Source organism: Parasteatoda tepidariorum, chromosome 4, assembly GCF_982258835.1.
Source record: "Parasteatoda tepidariorum strain Cologne lab strain chromosome 4, Ptep-v5.0, whole genome shotgun sequence".
Taxonomy (NCBI): domain Eukaryota; kingdom Metazoa; phylum Arthropoda; class Arachnida; order Araneae; family Theridiidae; genus Parasteatoda; species Parasteatoda tepidariorum.
In genome coordinates this window covers 66,363,635-66,391,634 of record NC_141758.1, presented here as the reverse complement: position 1 = coordinate 66,391,634, position 28,000 = coordinate 66,363,635, and the positions used below count along the sequence as shown (strand labels likewise).

Below are 28,000 nucleotides of genomic sequence, written 5' to 3'. Positions count from 1 at the left end.
GACATCTTCTCAGAACGTGACGTCATTAATTGGGTAGATCCAGCGGGCCTATAGACTCCAAATAAATATAGCCTCCTAACAAACCACAAACGGAAGTAAAGGAAAACACGGAGGATAAGAAAAAAAAGTTGGCAGACGATTTTTATCATTCTAATATCATTTGAAAAAGTCCAAAAACAGGTTATTCTGTGGAAAGATCCGACCGAATTCCTTAGGTAAATATATGATCTTCTACAAATGAATTATTAATATGATTAATTTTATTTTTAATGCAAATTTGTTTTGTGTTTCGAAATATTTTTGACACTGAAATTTTAAAGTAGCGTGTTCAGAATTATATTTAAGTTTTGAATGGAGTATTTGTGCTAACTTGAAATATGGTCCAGTGATTTTTGGAAAGCTATTTTCGATAATCTAGGAATAGTTAATACAGTAGTCATTTATATAATTGTAATTCTTATAATATTGACTTTTATTAACATTTTAAATTTTATTAAAAAAAGAAAAATTTTGAGCGAAAACTTATTTCAATACAATTGTTATAAATTATTATGGAGAGACATATAGCAATCGCATTCAAGCAATGCTTCCTTATGCTTCCTTATAATCGTATTTTTGTAAATTTGTATTTATATTTCGAGCAACATAAATAGTACAATATTTTGTTATAATCATCCTATAAAGATGTTATTATAGTACAATATTATTTATGTTTTCATTTTCCTTTCTTCAGCTATAGTATATCAAATTTATATATGATTGAAAAAAGTATAGCAATTTTATTGTTATACTTTTTTATTCTTATTCTTATACTTTTTATTCGCATTTATATTTTATTTTTAAAAATTAAGTTCAGGACATAAATTTTTTCAGTTATTGATATTTAATATATTTTGGAAACAAAACAATATTTGGAGCAGTTTGTTTATTCACGGTAGAAAATTTTATTAATTAATTAATAATTAATTAATTTTTTTATTCAATTATTTATTTATTTCGTAAAACTGTACAAACTATATATGAGATAAGGAACTATATTTTAAAACCACAATGCGCAACAGAAAAAGGGAATTTCAAAATATTAATAAGTAAATAAAAAAGTTGTAGCAAATCTAAAATAATGTATAGTGATTAAAAATATCTCATTTAACCTTATATTCTAATTTTAAACTGTAACATAATGAGAATATCAAACTTCAGATATATATTTTTTCACAAGATTTTTTTCATGATTTTACGCCATTATCTAATTTAAAAAAAGAAAGCCATAATTAAAAATATCACGTGGTACAAAAGTTAATTACCTTCTTGATATTAATACTTTATTTTTTAATATGAAAGTTAAGTTTTTTTTTTCACTTAGAATAACTACTGCTCTGAAATTATCATTCTTCTAAACTATAAGTTATCATTTCAAACTAACAAAATTCTAATAAAATAAAATAAAATAAAGTACATTATTAATTTTTATATTTCAATCTGATACTACAACTACAATATTTTGAAGCTAAAGGGCTAGCCAACACACGAAATTATCCACTTAGTTTAAGTACAAATTCCCAATTTGTTCCGCTTCGTGAGTAAAGTTTTGTTGTTGGTAGCAAAATTTATGTTTAAATGTATGGGAATAGATTTAGTAAAAAATTCAAAAATTTTTGCTCACTATTATTAAATTTGTTTGTACAACTATAATTTTACGCAAAATTTTTTTAATAATTATTTATTCTTTTTTTTAATATTTTGTTTCATAATGATCGAAAACATTTTGCATTGTAAGGTATACAGTTTTTAACACCATATGAAAAAGTATAATTTCAAATGACAGAATACAAAATTTGAACTTGATCAGTCGAATAGTTTCTGAGTTTCAAATTTTATAAAAATGTCATATTGTCCATCATTGGAATTCATTTTACAAAATCAATTCTTGATAAATTTTTGTTTATGAAAGAAAAAACGTTTCAAAACTAAATTATTTTGGATTTTATATTTTAGTACAAACATAATTCCGATAATCCAACAATTTTTATAGCAACCATTAGACTGTTTCTTTTTTCCTTTTTTTTATAATTAAAAAAATTCCAAAATGAATTTTTTTCTTATAATTAGAGCGTAAGAAAAAAGAATATGTAAAAGGGACAACGACACTGGTATTTCCTCTGTGCCAAAGAGTTAAGTGGATGATTTTTTTTTAAAATTTAGTTACCTATTTTGGCGATATTTATAATGATAATAATAATATGCTTTCTGACATCACAATGAAGTTTTGGTTATTATGATTACCATGTTTTTCGAGGTAAATGATAATAATTTACCGTTTAAATGTTTTGAAAAGTCCATTTTTCAAAATGTTAAAAAGTCTAATGTTTGGTTCTTAGCACTTACAATTGGAAAAACTGAATATTCCGATCAACCAAAATGCATTAAATATATAAAATCCTGCATTATGTCACATATAATTTTTCTAAAATCAAACAGTTGTTGCATAACACAATTAGTTGCTAACTGAAGAAAATTTCCATTTAATTTATATGCGAACCTGACACCACGTTTTTATTAAGACACTTTTTCCATTAGTGTAAAATGAAAGTCAGATAGGTGAACGGTTAAATTATATCAAGCCTATTCTTTACCTTGTTACCTTTATGGTCTAATGTCCACATATTACTGGACATTAAAACTTACCCTTCTGAAATTTAAAATTCTTATATTTTAGAATTTTGTAACTATATTAGATTATGGTTTAGTTAATGTATGAAAATATTGCTTTTATTTTGAATAATTTGGTGCTAACATTATAGCTTAGATTAAGACAAGGTTAAGACAACTTATTCCATTTATGCCCAGCCACAATAAGTATGTCGAATAAGCGAATAAAGTGGATATTTTCTTCTGCTACTTACACTTTTAGCACTAAGCATTTTGCCGTGTCTCTAAATCCAACTATAAATACTTCTATTATTAATATATTTAGGCAGACTGAAGTATTTTGTTTCTGCAGGATTAATTTAATAATGAAACACTTGCGCTACTACTTTTCAATTTTTGGAGAAGAAAAAACTGTCTTAAAAAAATATATACATTAGACACGATTAGGTAAATAAGTTAAATCTCCTCTATGAATGTAACATTGTAATTTGAAAAGCTTTAGTGCAGGATTCCCAAATAGGCCTAAAGCAATAAAAAAGGAACACTAATAAAAAGCAAAAATCTATTAATCCTTTGAAGCAGATGGCAAGGGCGGCCATTTTGTATATTTTATTATGACGATCTAATTATAAGTAAAAACATATTTCGTATTTTTTAACTATAAAAAAAAAACAATCTTATAGTGACTAGAAGAATCTGTTAGATTATCGAAATTACATTTGTATTAAAATATAAAATCCAAATATTCAAAGTATTGGTTTTGTAAATTAAAGAAATTTCCACGATGAAAAACTGTTTCTCTTAGATCTAAATAATCGCAAATTTGAAAAAATTATTGTAGGAAGTGAGCTGAGTGAGTTCCTTAATAAAATTTTTTTGTTTGAAATTATTGATTCATTAAAATTATATAAATATGCCCTTCATGATAATTATTTGTTGCTTGAAACCATTGATTAATTAAAATTATATAAACGTGCATTTTACGATAATTATTTGTTGTTTAAAATTATAAAATAATTAAAATTATAGTGAAAATGTAGTGATCACTATATGAATGTCATTCAAAAATATGCATAAGCCAAAGTTTCCACAGGCATTAATAGGATTTAAGAGTGGTTGATTTTTAAGATATACACAAAATGAACAGTGGAATTTTTTAATTTTAGCTTCCATTTTATTAAGTTACTCGATAAGTAGTTTTTAGTGACTTGACAAGATTTAGATTTTGATTAACTCCAATATAGCGAATACAAAAATTCAGTTATATTTCCTCGAATATATAATATGCTGTATGTTTTCTACTTTTATATTCTGCCCAAAGTCTAATCATAACATTAAACATAAATTAAGCATATTTCATTAAATAATTATAACACTAATTTTATCAATAAAAGTATGAACAATAAAATCATTTTAAAATCGGGATAGGTGTAAGATTGTTAGTAATCTTTTCCCTTTTCGTGTTAATGCAATTTTTTGCCATGTGTTTTGGGTTTTTTCCTCTCAATACTGTTGTCAAAAATATTGACCTAACTTGTGTTTTCCACGTTGGAATGCCCTTCAGTAAGTTCAATGATCCGAAATTTCACTTTCATTGCAAAATATGTTTCAATATACTATACATCGACACAATCAGAAAGTAAATGGGCCAAGGTCTTATATTGTAGAGGTCCTAGCAGAATTCCCAAAAGGTCAAAATAGGTCAAACTACTGCAAACGAAAGAATGAAAAAGCTGAAACAAAAACTTGGTTTAAAGGTTTATTGTAATTTTAAAAAAAAATATATTTAATTTGAAAGGATTGGGTAGGAGAATTAATTCATTTTATCATCTGTCTGCTTTATTATAATTTCTTAGAGAATATGTAATGTTTTCAACATTTAACATTCATTACGTAATATTGCTTAACATTTGCGTCAATTTTTCTGATACCAATTCCCTTGTACCGATTTTTCCACTTAAGAAATGGAAAATAAATGTTAATGCTTCTAAATTCCCAAATTTGACTGAGAATTATGATGTATGTAAAGAAATTTTTACAAAAGGAAAAGTCAAATATTTGCCGAAGTCTACATTTATTCCGATGTTTTAAGAGTTAATTTTACAGATTAAAAAGTTCAGAGAAAAAAAAATATTAAGAAGCTGAAATTTGTAAAACAAAATTAAACAAATAAATAAAAATCTACAAATTCAATTGAAACAAAGTTTTAATCATTCAAATTGCTTAAAGAGTCAATTTAACCGCAGCACATTTTTTAAAAATGAAATCAAAATCAAAATTGTGATCACCGAAAGGCGAAATGGCAAAATGATTGGCTTAATAATTGTATAAAACTAATAAATAATAGTTAACTTTGATTAAGAAAAGAGAGATAATCTTTCCAACAGCTTTTACTATCGCATTTAAATATTATAACTGTGTTTGCTTTCACTTTAATCTTAACATAGTTAATCCGTATTAGTTTTGAGTATGCTTGCACGATTTTCAAATGAGGTAGTGGTAAATAAAATGAGGCAATGAATTATTTGCTTCAGTTCTAACAAATCAGTAATAAAATATCTCAGACACCATTGTTTTTTTTCTTACCATGATTAGCTTCTCTGAAAATGTCACTTACCTGGTTCTTCCACTAAGCTCTTCAAATAACAAAAATATTCTATTTGTCTACACTAGCCCTATGTCCGTGCTAGCCCACTTCCCCAACATATTACTAGCAATCTCAGTTGATGAACACACATTTATGTGTATTTAAAAACTCACTCTCATTAAAACACTGAGCCACACAGTATAAAACGCACACACATTACAAAGCTAAATGTAAGCTTGAATGACTTTAAGACCTTTTTGAATAAAAACTCTCGTTTCAAGTAGAGTGCGAAAAGAATAAATAAAGTCCAGGCAATAAGACCAATACTCACATTTGCATGTTCAGCTTTTACCAAAATGAGTATTAAACTCAAGAAGAAACTATCAGCGGTCGAAAACAAAATTTTGCAAAGGACAACCCTTAAATGAAATTAATAACAGACTATTAAGAAAAGATTTTCAAAGTGATGATAATAATAATTTTATTGTTTAACTCACACTAAATTTTATAGATTTATATACTTCTTTTTATAGCTATTGTTAAAGCTGATAAAAAGAAAATTGTAACTTCTTTATTTTAATATGAACTCAACTTTTAATTATTTCTAAAGACCGTACGAACCCTGTAATTCAAGATTTTTTTTTTTTATTAAAACGCTTGCCAATATTTATTGGCATCTTTACTACTAAGTGATAGTAACAGAGCAACAGACGTGAACAAACTTTACTTTACTTTTACTTTATTTACAAAAATTGGGCAACAGGGCCACTTAGCGGCCCCCCATGAACAAAACATACATTTGTTAATTTATGTAACGCAATCCTTTAAATAAAAAGTGGTCATAAAACTTTTAGATTTATATATTTTTCTTTTTCTTGAATGCTTTTTTTAAACAGGGGCTTGTAACTTAGCCTGAATCGCAGGACCCTTCAATTTAATCCATTGATCACTAGTTAAGATATGACTATAATTATAAAAAACTTTCTTTCACCTAGAGGGGGCAAATCCATGTCATTTTTTCTCTCTCAGCGGAAGCAGTGTTACCACGTACAATAAATGTTTGTTGCAAATTTAAGTTAAAGATAGTCGGAATCTTTTTATTAGGATATCATTTTAAAGTTTAGAGTTATTGTTATTTGAAGTTTAGAGATCTTGTTGTCATAAATACGGATATGAAACTTTCATAGATTTGTATGTAGTTATAAAAAAAAAATTACAATTGTGATCATAACTGCATTAAAGTATTAACGTTAGTCTCATATTTATTACCATTTTTTAAACTGTTTGAGGCTTGTAAGAACATTGCAAAAATTTGGTATGAAATATACAGACTTGGGTGTGTCTGTAACTGTATATCTCATACCAGTCACAGACTTGGAAAATAAAAATTTAATAAAAAATCAAACAGTTAAGAGTACAATATTTTACCATTTAAAAATATTTTCAAAAAAACTTGATTTAAAAAAGTAAATTATTGCTTTTATGCATAGATGCTAACTTGCACTGTCAATCAGAAAGATATTACAAAATAGTAGTGAAATAGTAATAAAAAGTAATAAAATAATAATTAAACCAATGATAATTTTTAAAAAATTGAATTACTTTGAGAGCACTTAAAAGCATAATTCATCAACTAATTTTACATAAATGAAGAGTTTAGTGGATGAAACAGGCAAGATATATTTTCAGGGGTATTTATTAATCAGAGAAAATAACATAAATTGGTTACATTAATATCGGTATGTTTAATGTAACAGAATTATTTTTGCCTCCACAATTTAATTAATTTTATTATACCTTATCTACTTTAGTTTTGTGCATGCCTGCATGAGTTTTATTTCAAATCAAATCGTGGTGAATAAAATAAAGTAAAGAATTACTATCCCCGCCTTCTATTCTATCCAGTGCTTCCCACTTTCGCCACTTTTTGGGAAAATTTCTTACAGTTTATGCTTTAATGTGATGATTCCTTGTATTGTAAATTTTATTGAATATTATTTTTCACAACAGTGGGAGGGGCATGTAAGTGATTCATATGTTAATCAGAATCATTTCACTTCATTCATGCCACTGAATAATATATCCAATTTGTTGTTAAACAAATACGATATCCATTTATTACTTTTTTAAAGAAACAAGAACTCAACAATTGTTTTAGAATTTAAAATGTATTGCATTCAGTTTCAACCACTACACATTACTAATTGATAAATTAGCATGAGTTTGATTGACAAGTTTTCAGTGCTCGGTCCCAAATGCTTTTGGTCAAATGCGCAAATGAGGACCCGAGTTAAGCATGTATTTTTTTACCAATAATAACAGTAAAAAAAAAACCTTGATCACAAGAGTGCAAGGTTTATAAAACTGCAATAAACTATAAGGTGAGGAATAATTTTCTTCATTTAAAGTAATGATTTAGTTGAACAGTAAGTAGACAATTTTCACAACAAAAATAAAGAAGTTCTTTTGCTTTAAAAGCGAAGATCTTGTTTTAGATTTCATAAATTTTTGTATATCAAGGGTAATATTCATCGTCTTTAATTAAAGAAATCTTTCAAGTAAAATGTATTCACTTTATAATTATCATCGATATTTTTCAGGTAACAAATAACTTACAAGAATAGAAAACAAGGTTTGATGATGGTGAATCAGAAGATCAGCAGCCAATTTATTATTTGTATTATGATTTTACTCAACTACACAGGTAAATCAAATGCTTATATTACAGTTTAGAATAATTAATTATCCATCATTAATCGTATCGAATCATTAATCAATCAAAGGGCATAGTCCGGCCTACACATAAACAGGTTTAGAGATACAAGTCATGCGCACCAAAACAATGCTCCATTGGCGTAGTCGGTTGAGACGTTGCTCATACCGCTGATTGGAGAGCAGTAGGTAGTGAGTTCGATCCTGGTATTTGACAAAAAACCGGCGTGTATATGCAGCAAGGAGCACGTTAAAACTGCCGGGGCTGAAAATCTTCTCGTTTGGTCTGGTGTGAAAGTTTGGAGAGAGGTTTACAAGCTCGGACGCTGTCCACGTCATGTTACCACGGTCAAAATTGTGCGGCATTCCTATCAGGACAGTTAAAAGATAGAGCCCTTAAAATGGGGCTAGGTAATGATGATGATATGCACAAAATCTAGATAGTTTGTTAAAGTTCAAGATTTAAAGAGGAAATCAAAGTGAAGTATCCTGGAGATTAGTTTAAATGTGGACTTTTGTTTTCAGAAACCAATGTTTTCAGTTCAAAAATTTTTAAGTTTCCAAACTAAATGTAATGAACTTTTTTCTTTAGAAAACATTTTTCAGTTATAAAAAATTAGAATTTAAAAATGGCTCCAGCAAGAATAAAACTCGCGACATACTAGCTATGAATAACCATTGCACAACCATATCACAGCCATTGTGCCTTCAATATACATCCAATGCATTGTTTTTTTTTAATTCTGTGGTAACTGAATAATTTTTAATTCTGTGGCAACGTAGTAATAGGCTGAGATAGTTGGGCCATCTATGGAAAAGCCCTGAAATTAGCCCCATGAGAATAGTCATCTTTAAGAACCCTGAGAGGTCACGTCCCAGAGGCAGACCCCCTACTAGATGGCTCAGCGACATCGAAAATGATTTGAAAACCCTAAAGATTAGATATTGGAAGGGAATTGCCATGAATAAGCTGTTGAGACAGCCAAGGCCTGCAAAGGGCTGTTGCGCTGACAAAGAAGAAGAAGAAGGTAACTGAATGCTTGTTCTTTTTTGTACGTGGTGAAAAAAGGTTAACAATAAATCATTACTGAACACTAAGAAATTATGCCTGAAATTGAAAGACACGTACCGATACAATTAATTAAGCTAAAAGGTAATTCCAATGTTTTTTTAAATTTATTATTAAATTTTATCCTTCTATGTGACTTACATTATGAGATTAAGCAAAACATATTTTTAGTCGTACATCCCATCAAAATAAATTTTATCTGTATTTAGTATTATTTTTTATGATGATGCGACTCGAGCTCGGCCCACGATAGTAAAACTTTACCACTGACATGCGATTTTCTGCACTACTTATCCCTTTAGAGAAGGTGTCAAAAGCCTCTTTACACCGTATTTATATTAAAATTTTAATTTTAGCTTGGTTTCGTTTCAATAGAAATTTCACAGATTCATATTTCTCTTGTTTGTGATAAATCTTTAATGTTGATATATTTTAAAAAACTATTTATTTCTATTTTTTTCAGATTCTGCACCAAGATGGAGCTGGGGTAGGTTTGCACAAATTGAGTCGCTGAATAGTGATGCATGCGGAGATGGACATTGTGTTCAAAAATGGAAATGCCCACACTTTTCAATTTTAAGTGAAAAATGCACTTATCAAGATGGAAATGATTGGGTCTGTTGTTCAAATTCTACAATAAAACTTTCAAGTAATACCAAGAATATTTCTGTTTCTAATTTCCAAAACTTTCCACCAATGGAGAACTTAACTTCTACCGAAGATGATTCATTGGAACTAACAACAGCAAAAGACTACTTTTTAACAACATCTATTAAGCTGTTAAAAAATGATGGAAACACTGAACACAGCAACTATAGTACAAGCAAAGAAACTACTGCAGAAACTATTGTCATGAAACTACTGCCATATTCCACGAATTCTACTCCAATTCCAAGCATAGATTTCTACGATACTCATCATGGAGATGAAGAATTTGTATCAATAAGAACTGACGACATTTTAAATAAAACTAGCACCAAATATAAGCCAAATGAGTATTTACATTCAAATCAGCTTATCAATGAAAGTAATGAAACAATGTACTTAAACTTTACTAAAACTTTAAATGAAATGCAGCAGCCAGAAAATTCGTTTATTTTGCTAGAAAACGAACACTCAGATACGCAAAGTGAGAAGTTTTCTGACAAAAAAGTAATTCAGAAGAAAAATGCGGAATACTTTTGGAACAAACCTTACACGACGAATTCTTGGAGTAAAAGTACAAAGAACTGGAGAAGTACTACAAAAGCTCACAAAACATCATCACAGAGTTCGTGGAATACCCGATACGCATCGAATGAGCAAAGTACTCGATTTCGAAATACAAAAACAACCACTCATTATTGGATAAAACCATCTAAAGACTATGCACCCAAAAAAACTACAAGCGCCTGGGATATCGATATGATAAATTATACGACAAAAACTTTTAGGCCTAGTGAACGAAACCAAAATAGTAATGGAAAAAGTAGTACCACTACAAATAAAATAACAACTAGTTTTCATAGGATAACTACAAAATCTTCATGGAATAAAAATACTGATTCGGGTAATGCTAAATCGAGTTATTCGACTCCAAAAACAACAACAACAAATCATATTACTGGTACATCGAGAGCTTGGAATAATATTCGTACTACTGCCAAACCAATTCCTAATTCAACTAGAGGAACAACTTCGAGCAAAAGCTCAATTAAAACAAGTACTCAGTTGTGGGAAAATAAATATCAAAATTCTCAAAGCAAATCAACATCTAGGAGAAGCCAGGAGTCTACTAAGCCTTTTTCAACACCTACAAAAAGTTCATGGCATCGCGAGCAAACCATAGATACTCGGAGGAATATTACTGTTGATTCTAGAACTTTTAATTCTACTTCGACAAGTTCTTCTAGAACGTTTCAAAATTCAAGAACTAGTCCTTCACCGTTTTCTCGAGCAAAAACAACTAGATCTTCTATGGGTCCTCCAAGATTGGACAAGAGCACAACAACTAAAAAACTAGCCGTAACAAAATCTCCCTTTGACAAGAATGGCAGTTCTGATAAATACAGCACTAACACACCATTACCTGATATTAATAATGGATGTAAGTAGAACTCATATTTCCTTTTAAAACTTACAAAAAGTTTTATTATCGAGGTATCAACCGCTGACGAGAATCTCAAACAAAAATATTTCTCAGTGGTCCTGTTATATGCCACTATTTTTTTTTAACGAAACGAATCCATATTTCACAATTTTGGATTCGATTCAGAAACTGTATCTTAAAAATTAGGTCCAAAATCCTAAAAAGCCGTCAAGTTTGGAATCAAGCTCACGAAATTTTTGTGTCCAGTAGATATACTGATTAACTCTTTTATACAGCGGTTCCCAAACGGTGCTCCGCGAAACCCTAAGGTTCCGTCGGAGAGTTAAAGAGGTTCCAACAATACCAGCCCTATATAGAATTGTTATTATCCAGGGATAAAAGCTATTCTAGGACCAATATTTTATTTTATTTTGTAACCGTCGTTGAACAGCAGCCCCAATTACGACTACCAATGTTCAACTTTGTTGACTTGTAATCTTGAACCCAATCCAGAAGACAAGAGAACTCCTGGATCAAGTATTGGGAGAAATTTGCCTTCGTGAAGAACTTTTTGTTGGAACTAAATCGCATTTGCGTTACAAGAAGAACAAAACCACGAAAATTTCCCCCGTTTAGCGTGACGGCAATGGGACTCTAATCTATGATCCGTCTACCATTGAGGGTATTTTACGTCAGCACTGTGGTAGGTGCGAAACGGGTGCGAAATTTGTATCAACCAGCCATCGCTGTGATTCGACCCGGTTCAACTCAGTGGGAGGCGAGTGCTCTATCTCCCGAGCCACAACTGCTCTAGGATCAATATTAAAAAAATCTAGACATCCCTCGGTGCATGCTCTTATAGGACTCATATTGAGCAAATTTTGATCCCAACTGAGGTTAAAGTAAAATTGTTTCTAGGGCATTTACAAAAGAATGCAATCGTTTTTCACATTGCTCTTTTCAGATCAAAACGAAGTAACTAAATTCATTATTAAAAAAATATGTTTCCCTATTTACCATTTTCAACGCTTCTTTCAGTTATTTGTATTTCTAACTTTAAGGAAATACAAAAAAATAAACAAATTTTTGGATAGATTTAGCTCCTAGATTGAAAATTAAACTGTCAAACATAAAACAGATTTTAAGATTATTAATGATAAAACGGTATATTTTTCAACGGAGATCTTTTTTCAAATATGAAGCACCTAATTGTTTTAATGGTTTAAATATTCAAAATTTTTTCCTTTATTTTATTTCTAAATTCGGAGTTTCACTGGAAGAATGTTGATTACTTAGGGTTCTGTAAGCGAAAAAAAAAAAAAAAATTAGGAACCGTTGCTAATGTTTACTTGATTTTGTGAAGAGATTTTCTATTGACTTTTTAATGTAGTAACAAAATGTATACGTCAATATTGTTAATTTGTTTAACAAAGTTAATTTACCACCACAACGCATAAATAATTTAAATAAATGTGTTAAAGTTCTGACATTTGGAAATAGAACATTTGGAATAGAATACAATTGGAATTTGGAATACAATTTCTGACATTTGGAATAGAATTATTTAGAAATAGAACATTTTGCGTAGCTAATATAATTCTTGTTTTCAACTGTAAAATAAATTGCTATAGGGTAACCTCAACAAAAAATCTTAACCTTTTACTACTCATTGAAGAATAGCAATGAGGAGCCATTTTTTTTATTGCATTTATAAAAGTACTTGATCTTACTTTATTCCGGTGAGGGGATTTAAAATCGGAAATTAGTTTTGCTCGGACAGCTAAAGATTTTCTTCTTCTTCAAAATCGAATTTTCTGTTTAGTTTATGTTTTATCTGAATGTACAAATTTATACCAACCTGCGTTTCCGATTCTTTTTCTGGTGGGAAAAAGTAAAGAACGCTTTTCTGATAACGGACAGCATCTAAAACTATTTCAACGCTTTGAGGTTTTCTGCTGTTATTATTTTTTAAAAGCTTCTTATTATGTTCATTCCTTTAATTCGAAATATAGAGAAAACATTAAACATTTAAAAATTGGAAAAGAAAAGAAGAAAATTATTAAAATGAAATAACATTAAAAAATAATAAAAATTTGGGGAAAAAATATATAATCTCCTCATCAGCTCGTACGATTCTATCCGCAAAAAGAAGTGCTTTCTAATATTATATCAAGAGAGACAAAGCAAAATATATTAATAATATAGTGTGAGGAGCACTCAATAGAAATATATATATAATTATAGACATATAAAAAAAGGGGGGGAATATTAATGAAAAAAAGTAACAAACAACTGAAAAAAAAAGGATAAAATTTATTTTTTTTAAAAATCCGGAAAATAAAAGATATAATCTTTTCATCAGCCCACACGATTATATCCGCAAAAAAGGATATAATCGTATGGGCTGATAAAAAGATTACATCTTTTATTTTCCGGATTTTTAAAAAAAAAATTTCATCCCTTTTTTTTTTCTTCTTTTTTTTCTCAGTTGTTTGTTATTTTTTATCATTATTATTCCCCCCCCTTTTTTTCCATATGTCTATAATTTTCCTTTGTTTTATCTTCATTTTGAACTTATCTAATGAGTTCTGTTTACTTGCAGCTTATGCGCAATAAATGAAACTTATTGTTTTTCTTAACTTTCTTCGTATTTTCTTCTTGTATTTATTTATTTTGTTATATATATATATATATATATATATATATATATATATATATATATATATATATATATATATATATATATATATATATATATATATGCATTTGTTTCACCATTTATTCTTAATACACCTTGTTTTTCTTGTATTAGATTGTGGAATTCGTTACACTGACACGGTAACTGTTCGGCGTGCTACAAGTGATTACAGGAAGAAGGAAAACGATCCGGAATCTGTCATTGTGTTTCCAGGTGAGTTTTTTTTTGTTGAGAAACTTAAACAGTAATTAAATCATTTGACTAACTGTGTATTTGTTTAATTTGTAATTTTTTTTGTTAGTTATTAGCAACATATAGCTATGAATTAATGAGATCAGTAGCACAGAAGTGAAGCGCAGCAGGAACCTGCTGGTGATATTGTAGTTATCATGACTTTTTGATTAACTTCTTATTGTCTCTGTAACTTTTTCACATTTAATCTTAACAGGTGTTTTTTAAAGCCGTATAATAAGGAAATCGGAAGGAAAGGTGGGATTTGCAACGTTCTGTTTAACTTCTGTAAGCGTTACTCTTCACAAGTTTGAAAATTAGTTACACAGTTACAAATTAATCACAGTTAATTGAGAAAATTATTCAAAACATTAATTGAGAAAATATTTCAAAACAACATTTTTAGAAACAACATTTTTGGAAACAACGTGGGACTGTCTGGGGAAAAAATTAACCGACACCGAGCAAATTTTTAATTATAATGGTATGACATGCAGCAGAAGATTATTTTTTATGATTTCCAACGATTCCTCTATTTGTTGAAGAAGAGCGCTACAAATTTTGAAACTTGAAGAGTATTCCTTCCTCGTTATCTAAGCTGAACGGAGCGTATCATATGTATCCTGAGAGTGTATCCTGTTTATTTAATTAAATTTGAGAACATTTTTGTTACTCGTGATAATTTATATATGCGTTAAAATTTAAGGTAGTTTAATTTTTTATTTTATTTTATGACCGCCGTTGAACAGCCGACCCAATTTTTGGGTTTACGACTACTAATGCTCAACGCCATAGCCTTGTAATTTTGAACCAATCCAGAAGACAAGGAAACTCCTGGATCAGTACCCCCAGAGGTATTGATTTGTTGTGGGAACATGGAGAACTTTGAGACTCGACAGATTTAACGTGCATCAGTCACCATTTACCAGGGCTCGAAAAAACTCAGAAATTTTACCCGTCGCCGAGGACGGCTTGTCCAACAGTGTACCCGTCCTCCTTTGAAACTAACCCGTAGCTTCTAAATAAATAAAAATATAATTTTCTCTTATTTATTACAAACATTTATATAAATTGCACAATGAATTAGTAGATACTAGGATTACAAATACTAGGATTACATTATACAGTAATAAAAGAAATACTAGGTTACCAATAGTAACCTAGTATTTCCTTCATGAAATAATTTCTTTCTTTTATGAAATAATTTAAATGACAAAAGTCAAGTTATCTTGAATGTCAATTTATCCGAAAGTACTGCGTTTTTTAAATGAATCGAATATGACGTTTGCCAGTTCCACAATCAAGCCAATGATTTACAGAGGTTTCTGCACAGAAATTTGAAAGAGGTTTTCCATTGAGGTAGATGTTGATGATCTCGTGTTTTCAGGCTATTGCAGTATTAAATTGATAGAAAAAAACAAAAGGAAAAGTGAGCTATGAAATTGAATGATAAAAAATAACTGTGTCTTTATTCATATTATTCATTTTGATTTGTTATGGGATAGAACACCGATGATTTTAAGGAAAGTGGATAGATTTTAAAAAATCATAGAAAATCATAGAAATGAGATAATTAGAAGATATTAATTTTATACAATCACAAACTATTTAAAGTATTATCTATTAAAAATATAATTAAAAATTTATGATTAACATTAGTTTATGGACGTTTAAAGTCAATGTTTAAACTTTGCTAATCAATAGTATAGCGAAAAGCTATGTTAAATACAGGACACATAAAAATAGATAACTGTTTAAAAGAGAACCAGGCGACCGAAATTAAAAAGAAAATATATATTATAATAGGAAATCGCTTGAGCAATGTTAAAGAAATATTTTGAGGTAAAAATGAACTAGTTTAAATAATATTAAATGGTGATGAATTTGGCGAAGAAGTCGCTCTACATTGGAAATCATATAAACATGGCCGCCGAGTACTCTAACCCTAATTTGATGGAACAGCTGAATTTAAAATGCTCATTACTGGGAAAATAGCCCCTCCAGAGGCCAAAAAAGACTCACCTGAGATGCCTTGGAGAATTACATAGTGATTTTAACAGAAATTATAGAAAAATAAAGGAAATACAATTGTTTTATTTGAAGATATTTAGAGCTTGTTATGGAGACGTCGTTCCCTTATGCTGGCTGGAGCAGCTCTGAAGGTAGTTTAACTGTGGGCTTGAAGAATCAAAGGACAAAATTGGTAATACTACACCCCAAATTACAACGTTATAAAATTGAACTGTGTTATAGACTATGCCTCATATAAATATAGTGAATAAATGTAACTATGGTTTTCTGGAGTTACAGTATCCTTATCGGTCTAAATATGAACTTTACGGGGGTATATGCATTAGAATTGATAAGACACTCAAAAAGAAAAAATTATGATAAGACTGTAACAAATTTTATACTGTATCCCCTTCAGTATCAAGTATTCGGGTCTATCGCTCTCAGGAATAAAAATACAGTCATTGAAAAGTATCATGTGTCTTGAAATTCAGAAAAAAATATCGCAATATTTTTCACCTGTATTATCATCAGTTTATCAAAATTATCATCAGTATTTTCTATAAAATCATTGCATAGTGAAAGTCCAGAATGTCTTCTATACTTTAACACATCTAAAATAAAATATAATATTATATAATGTTCCAAAAACTGAAGTGGAAAGATATATATTCAATAACATAAAAACTTGCATTGCTTCAATTACTTATGAAGGCTTTAGAAGTCACGATGTTTCCAACACTCAAAAATGGGCGCCCATTCTAAAATCTCTAGATGTGAAGGCTCAACACGTCCAGTGAGTCTTGAGAAAGAGAGCCTGTTTTTCAACGCTCGAAACATGTCCACTTTTACCACCTTCATAAGTTTTTGAGGGAAATGAAGTTTTTATATTATTAATAATGATATAATACTTTACTGTTTCTAAGGGTAGAATTGAAAACTTATTATCATTCATTTTTTGACAAAAAAATATATTCATTTCTTTTTTTTTCTTAAGAAAAAAAGATTGAGTACATAGAAAGTAAGATATCAGTGAAAGCAAGTTTAATAATTGCTGTCCTTAGATGCGTGAATATCATCGTTTCTGTTGTTTCAGAATGACCTCGTCATATTGCGCAATTGGATAGACCAGCGCTTTTATCTTAATTTCGAACACGCGCGCGATTTTCTATGCTTTCATTATTCGAGAAATCTCAGAAAGACTTTTATATTTATTTATTTATTTTATTTATTTATTTTTTTTTTGTCAATTAGTGGTTTTTATTTTGTAGAATCCCGGGAAACTAATACTAGAAGAGGATCATTCCAAAGAATTGTTGGTGGAAAGGAAGCTGAACCTTTCACTTGGCCTTGGGTGGTAAGTTCTTAATTGGCTTTGTTTTATTCGTTAAAAAGATAGTAATAGATATTTGAACATGAGAGTGAACACTTGATGAGACGCCACTAATAAGATCGAAATGGAACTCTGGAATTAAATTGATCATTTCTATTTAAATAGATTGAAAACTGTATTCTCTAATTCGTTCCATTTTGCGTTTAATATTTCATATTAACTCTTTCTTTGTCGGCTTCGCATCTCATACGTTCGGTGTTTTTGTGCCCGTATGATCGACGCCGATCCATACACGACGAAGAGAAAAATGGCATCAAAATTTATTGCACCGCTACTTACACGTCTCTTTATATCACGCTGTTATTTTTGTACTTTTGAATATTGCTAAGAATAACGCAACTAGACCCACTTTCTTCGCATTTTTCGCAGTGAGATTTCCCGCCTTGAATGAAAATCAAAATCATATTGAATTTTTATGACAAAATAAGCGAAAAAAAAATAATTTGTAATTAATTATTTCCGTTTTGTGATTAATGTGATTTTAACACTCTGATGCCCAAGGTAGGTTAAGAAGGTTAGATGCCACGGTTAGGTAATTTAGAAAATTATTTTCCAAAATATTTATTACCTAATTTTAATAATTATTTTATGCAGAAATGTATCTTCAACACCGTAAAGCAGTAGAGTTAATAAGTATGTTATCACGATGTATTTTTTTAAGATAAAACTTGAGTGCATTGCAGGGAAAACTGGAGATTAGTGGACGGGACGCGTCTTTCCAAATCAGACATCAATAAGAGCCCTTATTTTATACAACGCGTACTTTTTCGCCAAGAGCAAACATGTATCGTCAAAAGTGGCAGATGAATGAGGCTGACAACGAAATGTATTTTATGCAGCTTCGTTTTAAGAGCTTTTTTAATATTCTGGTTGTAAATTAAATGAATGGACTTTTTTTAATTGTCTACTTTGTAGTCACAGTTAACAAAATGAATTTAAAATAGTGGAAGCAAGCAAAATCATTATTGAAAAAAAATTTTTTTTTTTTTTTTTTTGGGGGGGGGGGTAATCAACTTCTGTTTTAAATTTACAACGTTTAATAATTGGTAAGCAATCTATATATATATTTCTCTTACATGGCAACAAAAAAAAGCCTCATTACAACTCCCCGAATGGCAACGCTAGAAAATCTACCAATGATTGCCGCTAAAAATCTCACATGCCAAATCTAGCTGAGATGGCTCAACATATAGAGCTTTTAAAAACGGAAACTGAAATAACCAGAGAGAGCATAAGCTAGGCAGAAGTGAGTAGTCTTTGTCGATAGATCTCTATTTTAGTATTTTGTCGAAAGCGCGTTTTTTCATGAATTTATGTATTACGAATTTATTTGACGATTTTTGATTTATATCACGAATTTATTTGTTTTACTAGAATTTATTTGTTTATACAGGTTTTTCCATTACAATTCACTTATTTCAATTTTTAATAGACTTAATTATAGCCAAAATTTTAACCTTTTTAAAGAGATATTAGTTTTAGAAATTTTATTTTAAGATTTTATACTATAGCACATTTCTAATAGGTTTAACGAATTACATGTCATTTATTTGAATTCAAATTTATTTTAATGACTTAGTATTTACTAAAAGGATGTATTTTTTTTTAAAAAAAGTTGTTATATGGATTTGAATGATTGTTTTGAATTCTTAGAATTTTGTGCATTTGCAATGTACCTTAGTTAGTAGCGAGCGAAGCGAGCTTGGTTTGCGAAGCAAACCATATAAGATTGCGTAGCAATTTTCGGGCGTTGGCGAGCGTTAGCGAGCAGGGGGCGCAGCCCACTAGTCTTATATGAAACTCTGAACTTAATTTAACAAAAACGCACGGGGAAAAAAATAGCGGTTTTTAAAATGTTTCAGACACATATGAAAACAACAAATTAAAATTTATTATATTTACGTTTTTCAAGTGGATAATAGTTTCATAGGATAACAAAATAATTGGAAATAATTTTATTTTCTGCGTCCTAAAACAAAGATTGTAAATCAGCATTTTCGAAAGATGTCAGGGGGAAAGGGAAGTTTTTCGACGGCGATCGAAGTTTTGTATTCTAAATGATGAGTCTAATGATAATATCCATTTCAGTTAGACAAAAATTAAAATATTTTTCTAATTTAAAATATTTAAAAAAAATAGTTTTTTAAATTTTTATTTTTGTTTTATGTTTGTAAGTTTCTTTGAGTTCATACTTGAATTTTGATAAATAAAGTAGTGATAACATCACCATTAATTTTATTCGCATTATTTAAGAATAATATTAAATTCGATCGAAAATTCGGCTATCAAAATATTTTATTTATTGATAAAAGTTTTCTTGCAGCTATAATGATACCAATGAATCCTTCATTGCCACCAGGCATAGTGTTACAAAAAGAGATTTGAGTGTATTGGCTTGATGGAAAGTGTTAAAAATTTCGAATATAAAATTCACCCATCACAGATCCGAACGTGATTTAATAAAAACTGTATTAAAAATAAAAAGAAATGTTTTTAATATATTTGGAAATTTAATAATGAAAATAATTTTTTTTCTTAATTAACAATATTTTAATTGGTATTTTCATATGCGAAAATGATTCGCGTTAATTTCAAAATTGATTACTTTAAATAGGAATTTTTAATGTGGAATGAATATAAATACTTCATTAAAAGTATGAGTTGTACAATAAATGAAAAAGTAGTTTTTACCATTCTCATCAAACTTAATTGTGGTCATTAATATATATTTTAGAATAGTGAAATAAAACACAAAATTAAGACACAGTAATGATCACCGTAGGAAAATTTTAAAATAAAAAAATTAACATGTTAATGAAAAGCCAAGATGAATTAAATCAGTGCTAACAAAACCATTTTCTTTCAGTGGTATCCCTGGGGTAGAATCACTTAGAATATAAGATTTTGATCTTTATTTTAGACAAAAAAGTCTCGAACTTAATTTGTAATTTTTTTCTTCTATCGTTCAAATTTCATATACTATAATTTAATTTTCAGATTTTATATCCAAAACATTTGTGACGATTACAAAAATTTTGCGTTTAAAGGCCAAGATAAAAAAAAAACCAATTAAAAATTTTAATATATCTTATTTTCTAATTATCTAATTTTGATTTATAAAGTTTTTTTCCTAGACATCAGGAATCTATTGCCTTCTTTCCCATTTCATCGTTATCTTAAAACAAAAAGTTTTCGATTTTTATTAATACTGCACAATTTTAAGAAATTAAAATTATGTAGTTATTATTATTTATATCTTTATTTTTGAATATTACTTGCGTGAAGTTTCATAGAACCTTGCGCACATGCTCACTTTCTCTACTCTTCATGGCCCGCCTGCATACTAAAAGTTAAAATTTCTAGTTCCATGGTATACTATTTGAATTAGGGAAGAAATACATTCCATTCATTTTTATGTTAAATAAGTTCGACTAACTGCTGCTAAATAATTTCAAATACAATTCTGTTTCAACCGACCAAATATCTTGTTGAATAGAGATATGGGTTAATTCTTCTCCATTGTGATTTTTATTAATTATTATTATTATAATTTTTTGCGTCTCCCAATTTTTTTTTTAATATTATAAAATCGAAAATCTGGAAGACGATCAATGTAAAAAAAAGAGAATCACATTGCGAAAAAATGGGGTTACCGGAAAAGGAATGAAAAATAGGGGTTAATTGTTAATTGGCGAAATTTGATTGCGGTTAGGAGTACTAAATGATGTCTGATTTAGAAAGGTGCACATCGCATATTTCACCACCAATAGGTCGAGCAAAAAAATGTTTGCTATCAAAGGTATTTTGCATTTAGGATAGAACATATATTAAGTTTCAGAAATAAAAAATTACTTTTTTTGAGTTGCAAATTCGAGTGTTATACAATGGAATTTTCGAAATCGTACTTATGCTTGTTTTTTATAGTTATTTGGCATTTTAAATAGTTTGTAATTCTTAGACACATTCGTATTTGCTCTCTAATCGATTTAGCAAATGAAAATGCAGATTTTGAGAATACCTAATTTGACAATGAGAAAATGTCACTGCTCTTGTTATTCCTAAAAATTAAAGACACGGTACAAAAAATATTAGATTGTTTCTTTATTTCATTTGCTTTTATTTCTGTTTTTTCTTAGGCGGCGCTTTATAAAGTCACTTCATCTGGAGGTAATCGTTTTCTTTGTGCCGGATCATTGATCAACGAAAATTTCGTATTAACTGCAGCCCATGTTTTCACACCAGATGATTTAAGGTATGCCTGCCCTGTTTTTTATTTAAAAAATTTATTTCCTTGTTCTGCCATCATGTTTAGAATTTTAGTGTAAAAGTCGTTGTTGTGAGATTATACAGCATTTAAGGTAAATCGGATGTTTAATCCCAAATCTCTGAATCACAAATAACTGGGTAAATTAAAATCTGTTCCCATTTCATTCTGTAGTAGTTGAAGGCATGTGGCATCTGTACTTCGATTGATTTCAAATGAGGCCATGTCACTTTCACCGAAATACTTGACACACTTTATATTTTCCTTTTTTTGCAAACTAAAAAGCGTGATTTTTAATCCCTTCCTTCTCGCTCCAGTGGAAATGACGGGGTGAGGTTTCGCCCTCTATTTCTCGCTCCCGTGATATTTCCGGGCTGGAGTGTTCAATAGTAACGTGCCAATAAGAATAAAACTGCTTCATTTCTTTTGCACGGAAAACATTTTATTTCTCATTTTACGCACCAGATGGTAGTACCAGACTATTTTTAAGGTAATTGTAGATAGTTAGTTAATTTTAAACTAGATGTCAGCACTAATCAGGGATACAGGGATAAGAAAAATAGGCACTTTTATGACCGTTTTCTTTGAAATTAACCGATCGTTAAGGGGTTAAAGACGTGTTAACAAAAAATTAATTGTAAATAATCTGAATTTCAGGACATCCACGTTTGTGGTACTATTAGGCACACACACTGGAAAGGAAGCCCGTGCTGAGTATGTTGTTATGAATGTGGTACAGCACCCAAAGTACGAGCAACGATACTATTATCACGATATAGCATTACTGAGGTTGGAGCGTCCAGTAACCTTTGACGATTATGTTATGCCTGTTTGTTTACCTTCTCCTTCGGTTCCTCTTTTTAGAGATGATGATTTGATTGGTAAAAAAGTGACCGTCATGGGATGGGGTGATGATGCTTTTGGTACGTATGTTTTTAATTTCTAAAATTTTCTTAGTACCTCTCAGAAAAGAAACTAAAAAAATTACAGTTGGAGTCCTTTAACACGAAGCAAAATTTTAAACTGAATATACAATCTTACTGAAAAGAATCGATTAAACGTAAAATTGAAATTTTAACCTGAAATATAATTTAGGTATCCGATTGGTTAAACTGGCTATTTTTGTTTAAAAATGCTTAGTTCAAATTTTAATCTTATGTTAGGTAAATAGGGGTTCTAAAATTATAAATTTAAAGTAAAGTTAAAAAATGTATGAAGTGTTTTTCAAAATAAGGGCGAGTTGGAGCTTAAATTTTTTATGTCGCGCAAACATTTCTACAATAATAATCATAAATTTGAGAATATATCCTTTCTCCAGGTCAATAATGTTATTACCTGTGTTTTAAATTAAAATCTTATGAAATTTTTCAAGAGATAACGAAATGAGACTAAGTATATTCTTTAATATTGAATTTTTAAAGGGAAATTCGAGATATTCTTACTTTAACTTAATCAAAAAAATTGAAAATTTCGCACTTTATCAGTTTGAGTACATTAACGCCCTATACACGTTACCTATATTCGTTTGAATAATTTATATGAATTTGAGGCGTAATTTGTTTATAGAATAGTCCAGCTCAAATTTTTCAAACAATAGGAAAAATCTGCCGCCAGATGTATAAAAGTGGATGAGCGATTAAATTTCATTGTGTCCAGATCACGCTATTGGTAGAAAATAACATCACTACGTATGGGAGACATTATGTATCAGCTGGAGTTTTCCTTACTTTAGCTGCAGATTTCGATTTTACGTGTTCTCTGAATTTATAAATATTTACGCGCAATATCACGTTCTAATAAATGTTTACGCAATATCAGTAATAAAGTTTATTTTCATGACTTTGACTCTAAAAGAAATTATGACAAAATTGGGTGGATTGTAAATAATGTTTTTATTATTGATCAATTTTAATAATTAAAATAAATATTTATTGAATCATACGCATTATACATTATAACGTTTGCAACAGAACCAAGCAAAAAGTAGATTGATTGTGTTTACAATGCTAAAGGTGCTAACACTAACGTAAGATGGTGCACAGCTTGCAACAAGAACAGACAGTAATACACAAATGAAATTATGCTAAATCAGGACTGCCAAAAAAGCGAGTTATTCAAAATCTAGCAACCATGTCACTTTTTTTTAAAAATACATCTATAAATAAATAAAACAAATTTTCACTTCAAACTCACCAGAGTTACTTAATAACATTTAATATCTTATGAAACGCGACAGATTTGAGCTCAGAAATAATCTAATTTACTTCTTTTATTAAGAACAAAATTATCCGTTGGAAAATATCGCCTTGCAGAATAAGCAATAGTAAGCAGTTGCAAACTTTCTAACCGGAACTAGAACTGGTATTGAGCTCGTGATTGTTATTGTTTACATTTATATTGAAAACACCATCCATACATGCCATCTCCTTTCCCACAAGTAGTGATTTCATTTTCGACCAATAGCGTGATCAGGCCACTTTGAAATTTAATCGTTCGTTAAAAGTGGGCAGCTATGAGACTATCTTGTAATTCCTAAACACTATTGCAGGAGGTGTGACGAGTCGAGTATTGAAGGAAGCCACCTTTCCCATTGTGTCTAGAGTAGAGTGTAATGCCTCTTACATCCAAGTAGTTTCGAACCGTTTTCCAAGAGGTATAACCCATGATATGCTATGTGCTGGTTCACCTAAAGGCGGAAAAGACGCATGTCAGGTAAACAATAGATCAATTCTTAACAAACACTCTGCGATATTTAGGGGGAACAATTGTTAAAAGGACGCTATATCACGGAAGAAACTTTTGAAGACTAATTCTGTTTTACTTGTAATTTACCCCATAAAGGACCAAAGCAAGCATATAAGCGGTATGACAGTTTTCCTTACTGCTTCTAGTGTCGCGTATATGGAGGAAAAAGTCAATAATGTAGGGTAAACTAACCAGTGAAGGAACAATTAAGCTCCGCTTGTCTTTTAAAAATAATTACATATTAATTTCAAAATTCGTGACAGTGTCAACATATTTGTTACTAAATGCAAATTATGTAAAAAAAATTGTAGAGAACTTAGATAATATTGTTTTAAAGTTTTGGAGGTTCAAATAACAAGTAGTAAGAAGACCAAGTGAAGGAACAGCTCTTACCAGTGAATGAACAGCCAGTAACGGAACACTTAATTTTGGTTATTTTTTAATGCTCTTTATGAATTTATAAGCCATACAAGTAGTTAAAAACAAACCTAGTTCTTAAAATTATAACATATTAATACTGGAAAATGTTAACTTTTGTTTTAATCATGAATTGAAAATTAAAGTATCAACATATTAGCACATACTGCTCATTCACTGGGAAATCAATGCCCAGTAAAGGAACATGCCTGTTCCCTCACTGGTTAGAAGTTGTTCTTCGTATTTTTAACATACTTTTCATGCGGAACATCACTAAAGGTACAAGAAAATTAAATTTTATCTTTTATTTTCATTAACTTAGAAAAAAAACCAGTAAAGGAACACTTGTTCCTTAACTGGTTTTTAATCGTTCGGTGATCCAGTGAATAAACACCCCTAATCTCAGTACTCTATTATGCTTAAAAAAATAAAACGTAACTTCAATAACTATATTTTGAATTCTCTTTTTCACAGTGAGTAAAATAAAACTATTACATGCAATTAATTCCACTTCAAACATATAAATACAAACACTCACCTTATAATTTTTTCAAATAAACAAGGTGTTGCAGAGATAATAACAAATTCAAAAAATTCCAAAATTTTTCAAAAAATTCTATTTGACCAGGTAATCCAAAACATTGCTAGATGACTTCCTATTGTTTGGCAGTAAGCTATTGTTACCAATCAATCTAAAGAAAAACTTTCAAATTCGTATTTTTAATCAATATATATGAAATGTTCCTTCACTGGGTAGTGTTCCTTCACTGGTTGGTTTACCCTATTATATTATTACACTTATTGTTGTCCTTTTTAAAATTCACTTAATAATAATTGCTATAAAATTATAGTTATAATTAATACTATAATTATTTTTCATAATTATAATTAATGATGTAATTATTGATGAGAAGTAAACTTTAAATATCTCCGGACCGTTAAGGGTTGAAATTTAAAGGTTAGAGAAAATTGATTTCAGGTAAACTTTGATATTTCAAATATGCTGAAAAAAAATTACGAAATATCTAAATGGAAGAAATTATTGCAGGATTACTTGCCCACTGCGTGATCAATAGCCGAGCTATAATTTCTTTGCATTTCGATATTTTGGAGGGGGGAAAATCAGCGTTTGAATTATCATGTTTGAATCAACTCAATTCTCTCTGAATTTCAAATTTTAATTTACTTCTGAAGGTGAAAGAGAATTTGCCAGGAAGGTTTACTTCCGTGTAGCGTCCTTAATTAATCCACGAATAAGGAGATTATTATTATTTTTTTTGTTGCTTAATTTGTTTTTGATGCCATGCATCTGTGAATTGTTTAATAAAATACTTATCTCGTCGATTATCAGGTTTTTCTCCATACTTGCTTAACAATGAAAGGAGTTATCCCAAAATAAGCTCCCCCACAACAGCTTAGAGTGTTCTTTTACAAACATAAAATGTTGGATCCGGTGAATTTTCTGGCTGCAAACGCACTGTAATTTTTCGTTGTTTTAGCCATATCTTAAATGATTTCTGATGTATGAGGTGAACAGAACATTAATCATGTTAGAAAATAAGATCATCCTCAAACAAGTTTTCGAACTATGGAATCATATAGTGCTTGAGAATATACTAACCTTTTTGAGGATGCAAACCCTTCTAAGTTCATTTATGCTCATGCAACTCCATGTCCTCACATTAGCTGCGGATTTAACTGACATATGCATCAAATGATTCATTTCATCCTCCAAATTCAAATGCTTTGATTATCTTAGGATTCACAGAACAAACTTTCGTTGCAAAATTATTTCTCCTTTTAATCCTTCAAACCCCATAACACTTTTGACTTGCATCATCTTATTCTTACAATCTTTCATTTTATAACTGGTTTTGTTTTGAGAACACGAGACTAAAGCTTAAATTTATTAAGACACCTGAAAGTTGTTTTCGAAACATTAATTCATTCTTTTCATTGACGATGCAAATATCGTGCTCCTGAATCTTTTTTAAGTAAAGTCTTCATTACTTTTTCCACTATTACAACGATTAATTCTAGAAATTCCATCCTTCTGATACTGTTGTTGAATTCTACAAACACTTGATTCTGTGAGTTGGATATATATTGTCATTAAATTGTAGTTTTATTGATTCTAGAATATCTCGTATACATCCCATTTTGAAACAAATTCCAAGCATAAAACACAGATAAAAAAGTCTTTTTAAAATAATAAATCTGCAATAAATTTAAAATTTTCATAAGAAACTCGTTAATTAATTATTAAAGTCAATAGGAATACAAATCTACTACGTATTCATATTATTTAAAATTTATTTATGAACTATTAATGAAACTATTATGATAATTTAGACATGACACTATTGTGATAATTTAGACATGACACTATCATGATAATTTAGACATGACACTATTATGATAATTTAGACATGACAAAATTATGATAATTTAGACATGACACTATTATGATAATTTAGACATTTTATGTTTTGCAGGGAGATTCTGGTGGTCCTCTGACTACTATAGAAAATGGGAGATACACACAAGTAGGAATAGTATCCTTCGGCTTCAAATGCGGTGATAAGGACTACCCAGGAGTTTATACTAAAATATCTTCCTACCTTAGCTGGATTGCAGCAAATGCTCGCTGTGACATCTAATCAAAGTGAACTAAAGCTTTGAATCTGGCAAATTGAAACCTTGGTTACTATTTCATTGAAAATCAGACAACTTAACCTTGCGTTAGAGACAAGGCCGAATATTTATTTGATCAATGTCATGTACAATATACGGAAGTTTTTTTACCAAAATCTAAATGGTAAAATATAATAATGGTAAAATAAATTTTTTACCGAAATTTTAATAGTAAACTTGCTTTTGCAATAATACATAAAATATACAGAAGTATTTTTACTAAATCTAAATAGTAAATTCACTTCCTCAATATTACGTAAATCATACCAAAATGTTCTTACCGAAATAGAATGGTAAATTTATTTTATCAGTATTATATACGTACCAAAATAGGCTTTTTACCAAAATCTAAATGGTAAAATATTGTCAACATTATCTTACCGAAAGGTAGTTGGTAAAATCTATTCAGTTAATGTTTAGTAAATTTTACGTATAAAGCGTATTGACTTTACCAATTTCCCAA

The 28,000-nt window shown here is 29.5% G+C and overlaps 1 protein-coding gene across 1 annotated transcript; it reads left to right on the top strand.

The window, feature by feature from the left end:
- Nucleotides 1-11: 11 nt before the first annotated feature.
- On the top strand, nt 12-28,000 carry LOC107436372 (uncharacterized). Its single transcript, XM_087161262.1, has 9 exons — nt 12-215; nt 7,837-7,940; nt 9,481-11,103; nt 13,898-13,996; nt 17,296-17,381; nt 21,554-21,669; nt 22,339-22,604; nt 24,230-24,393; nt 27,339-28,000. The coding sequence occupies exons 2-9, from the start codon at nt 7,874-7,876 to the stop codon at nt 27,501-27,503; spliced, it is 2,586 nt and encodes an 861-aa protein (XP_087017388.1). The 5' UTR covers nt 12-215; nt 7,837-7,873; the 3' UTR covers nt 27,504-28,000.

Excerpts from the sequence above, each read along its gene's own strand:
- LOC107436372 (XM_087161262.1), top strand. The coding sequence starts at position 7,874 with ATGATGGTGAATCAGAAGATCAGCAGCCAATTTATTATTTGTATTATG. Across the intron at positions 13,997-17,295 it reads ATCTGTCATTGTGTTTCCAG|AATCCCGGGAAACTAATACT; the intron begins GTGAGTTTTTTT and ends TTTATTTTGTAG. Across the intron at positions 17,382-21,553 it reads CTTTCACTTGGCCTTGGGTG|GCGGCGCTTTATAAAGTCAC; the intron begins GTAAGTTCTTAA and ends GTTTTTTCTTAG.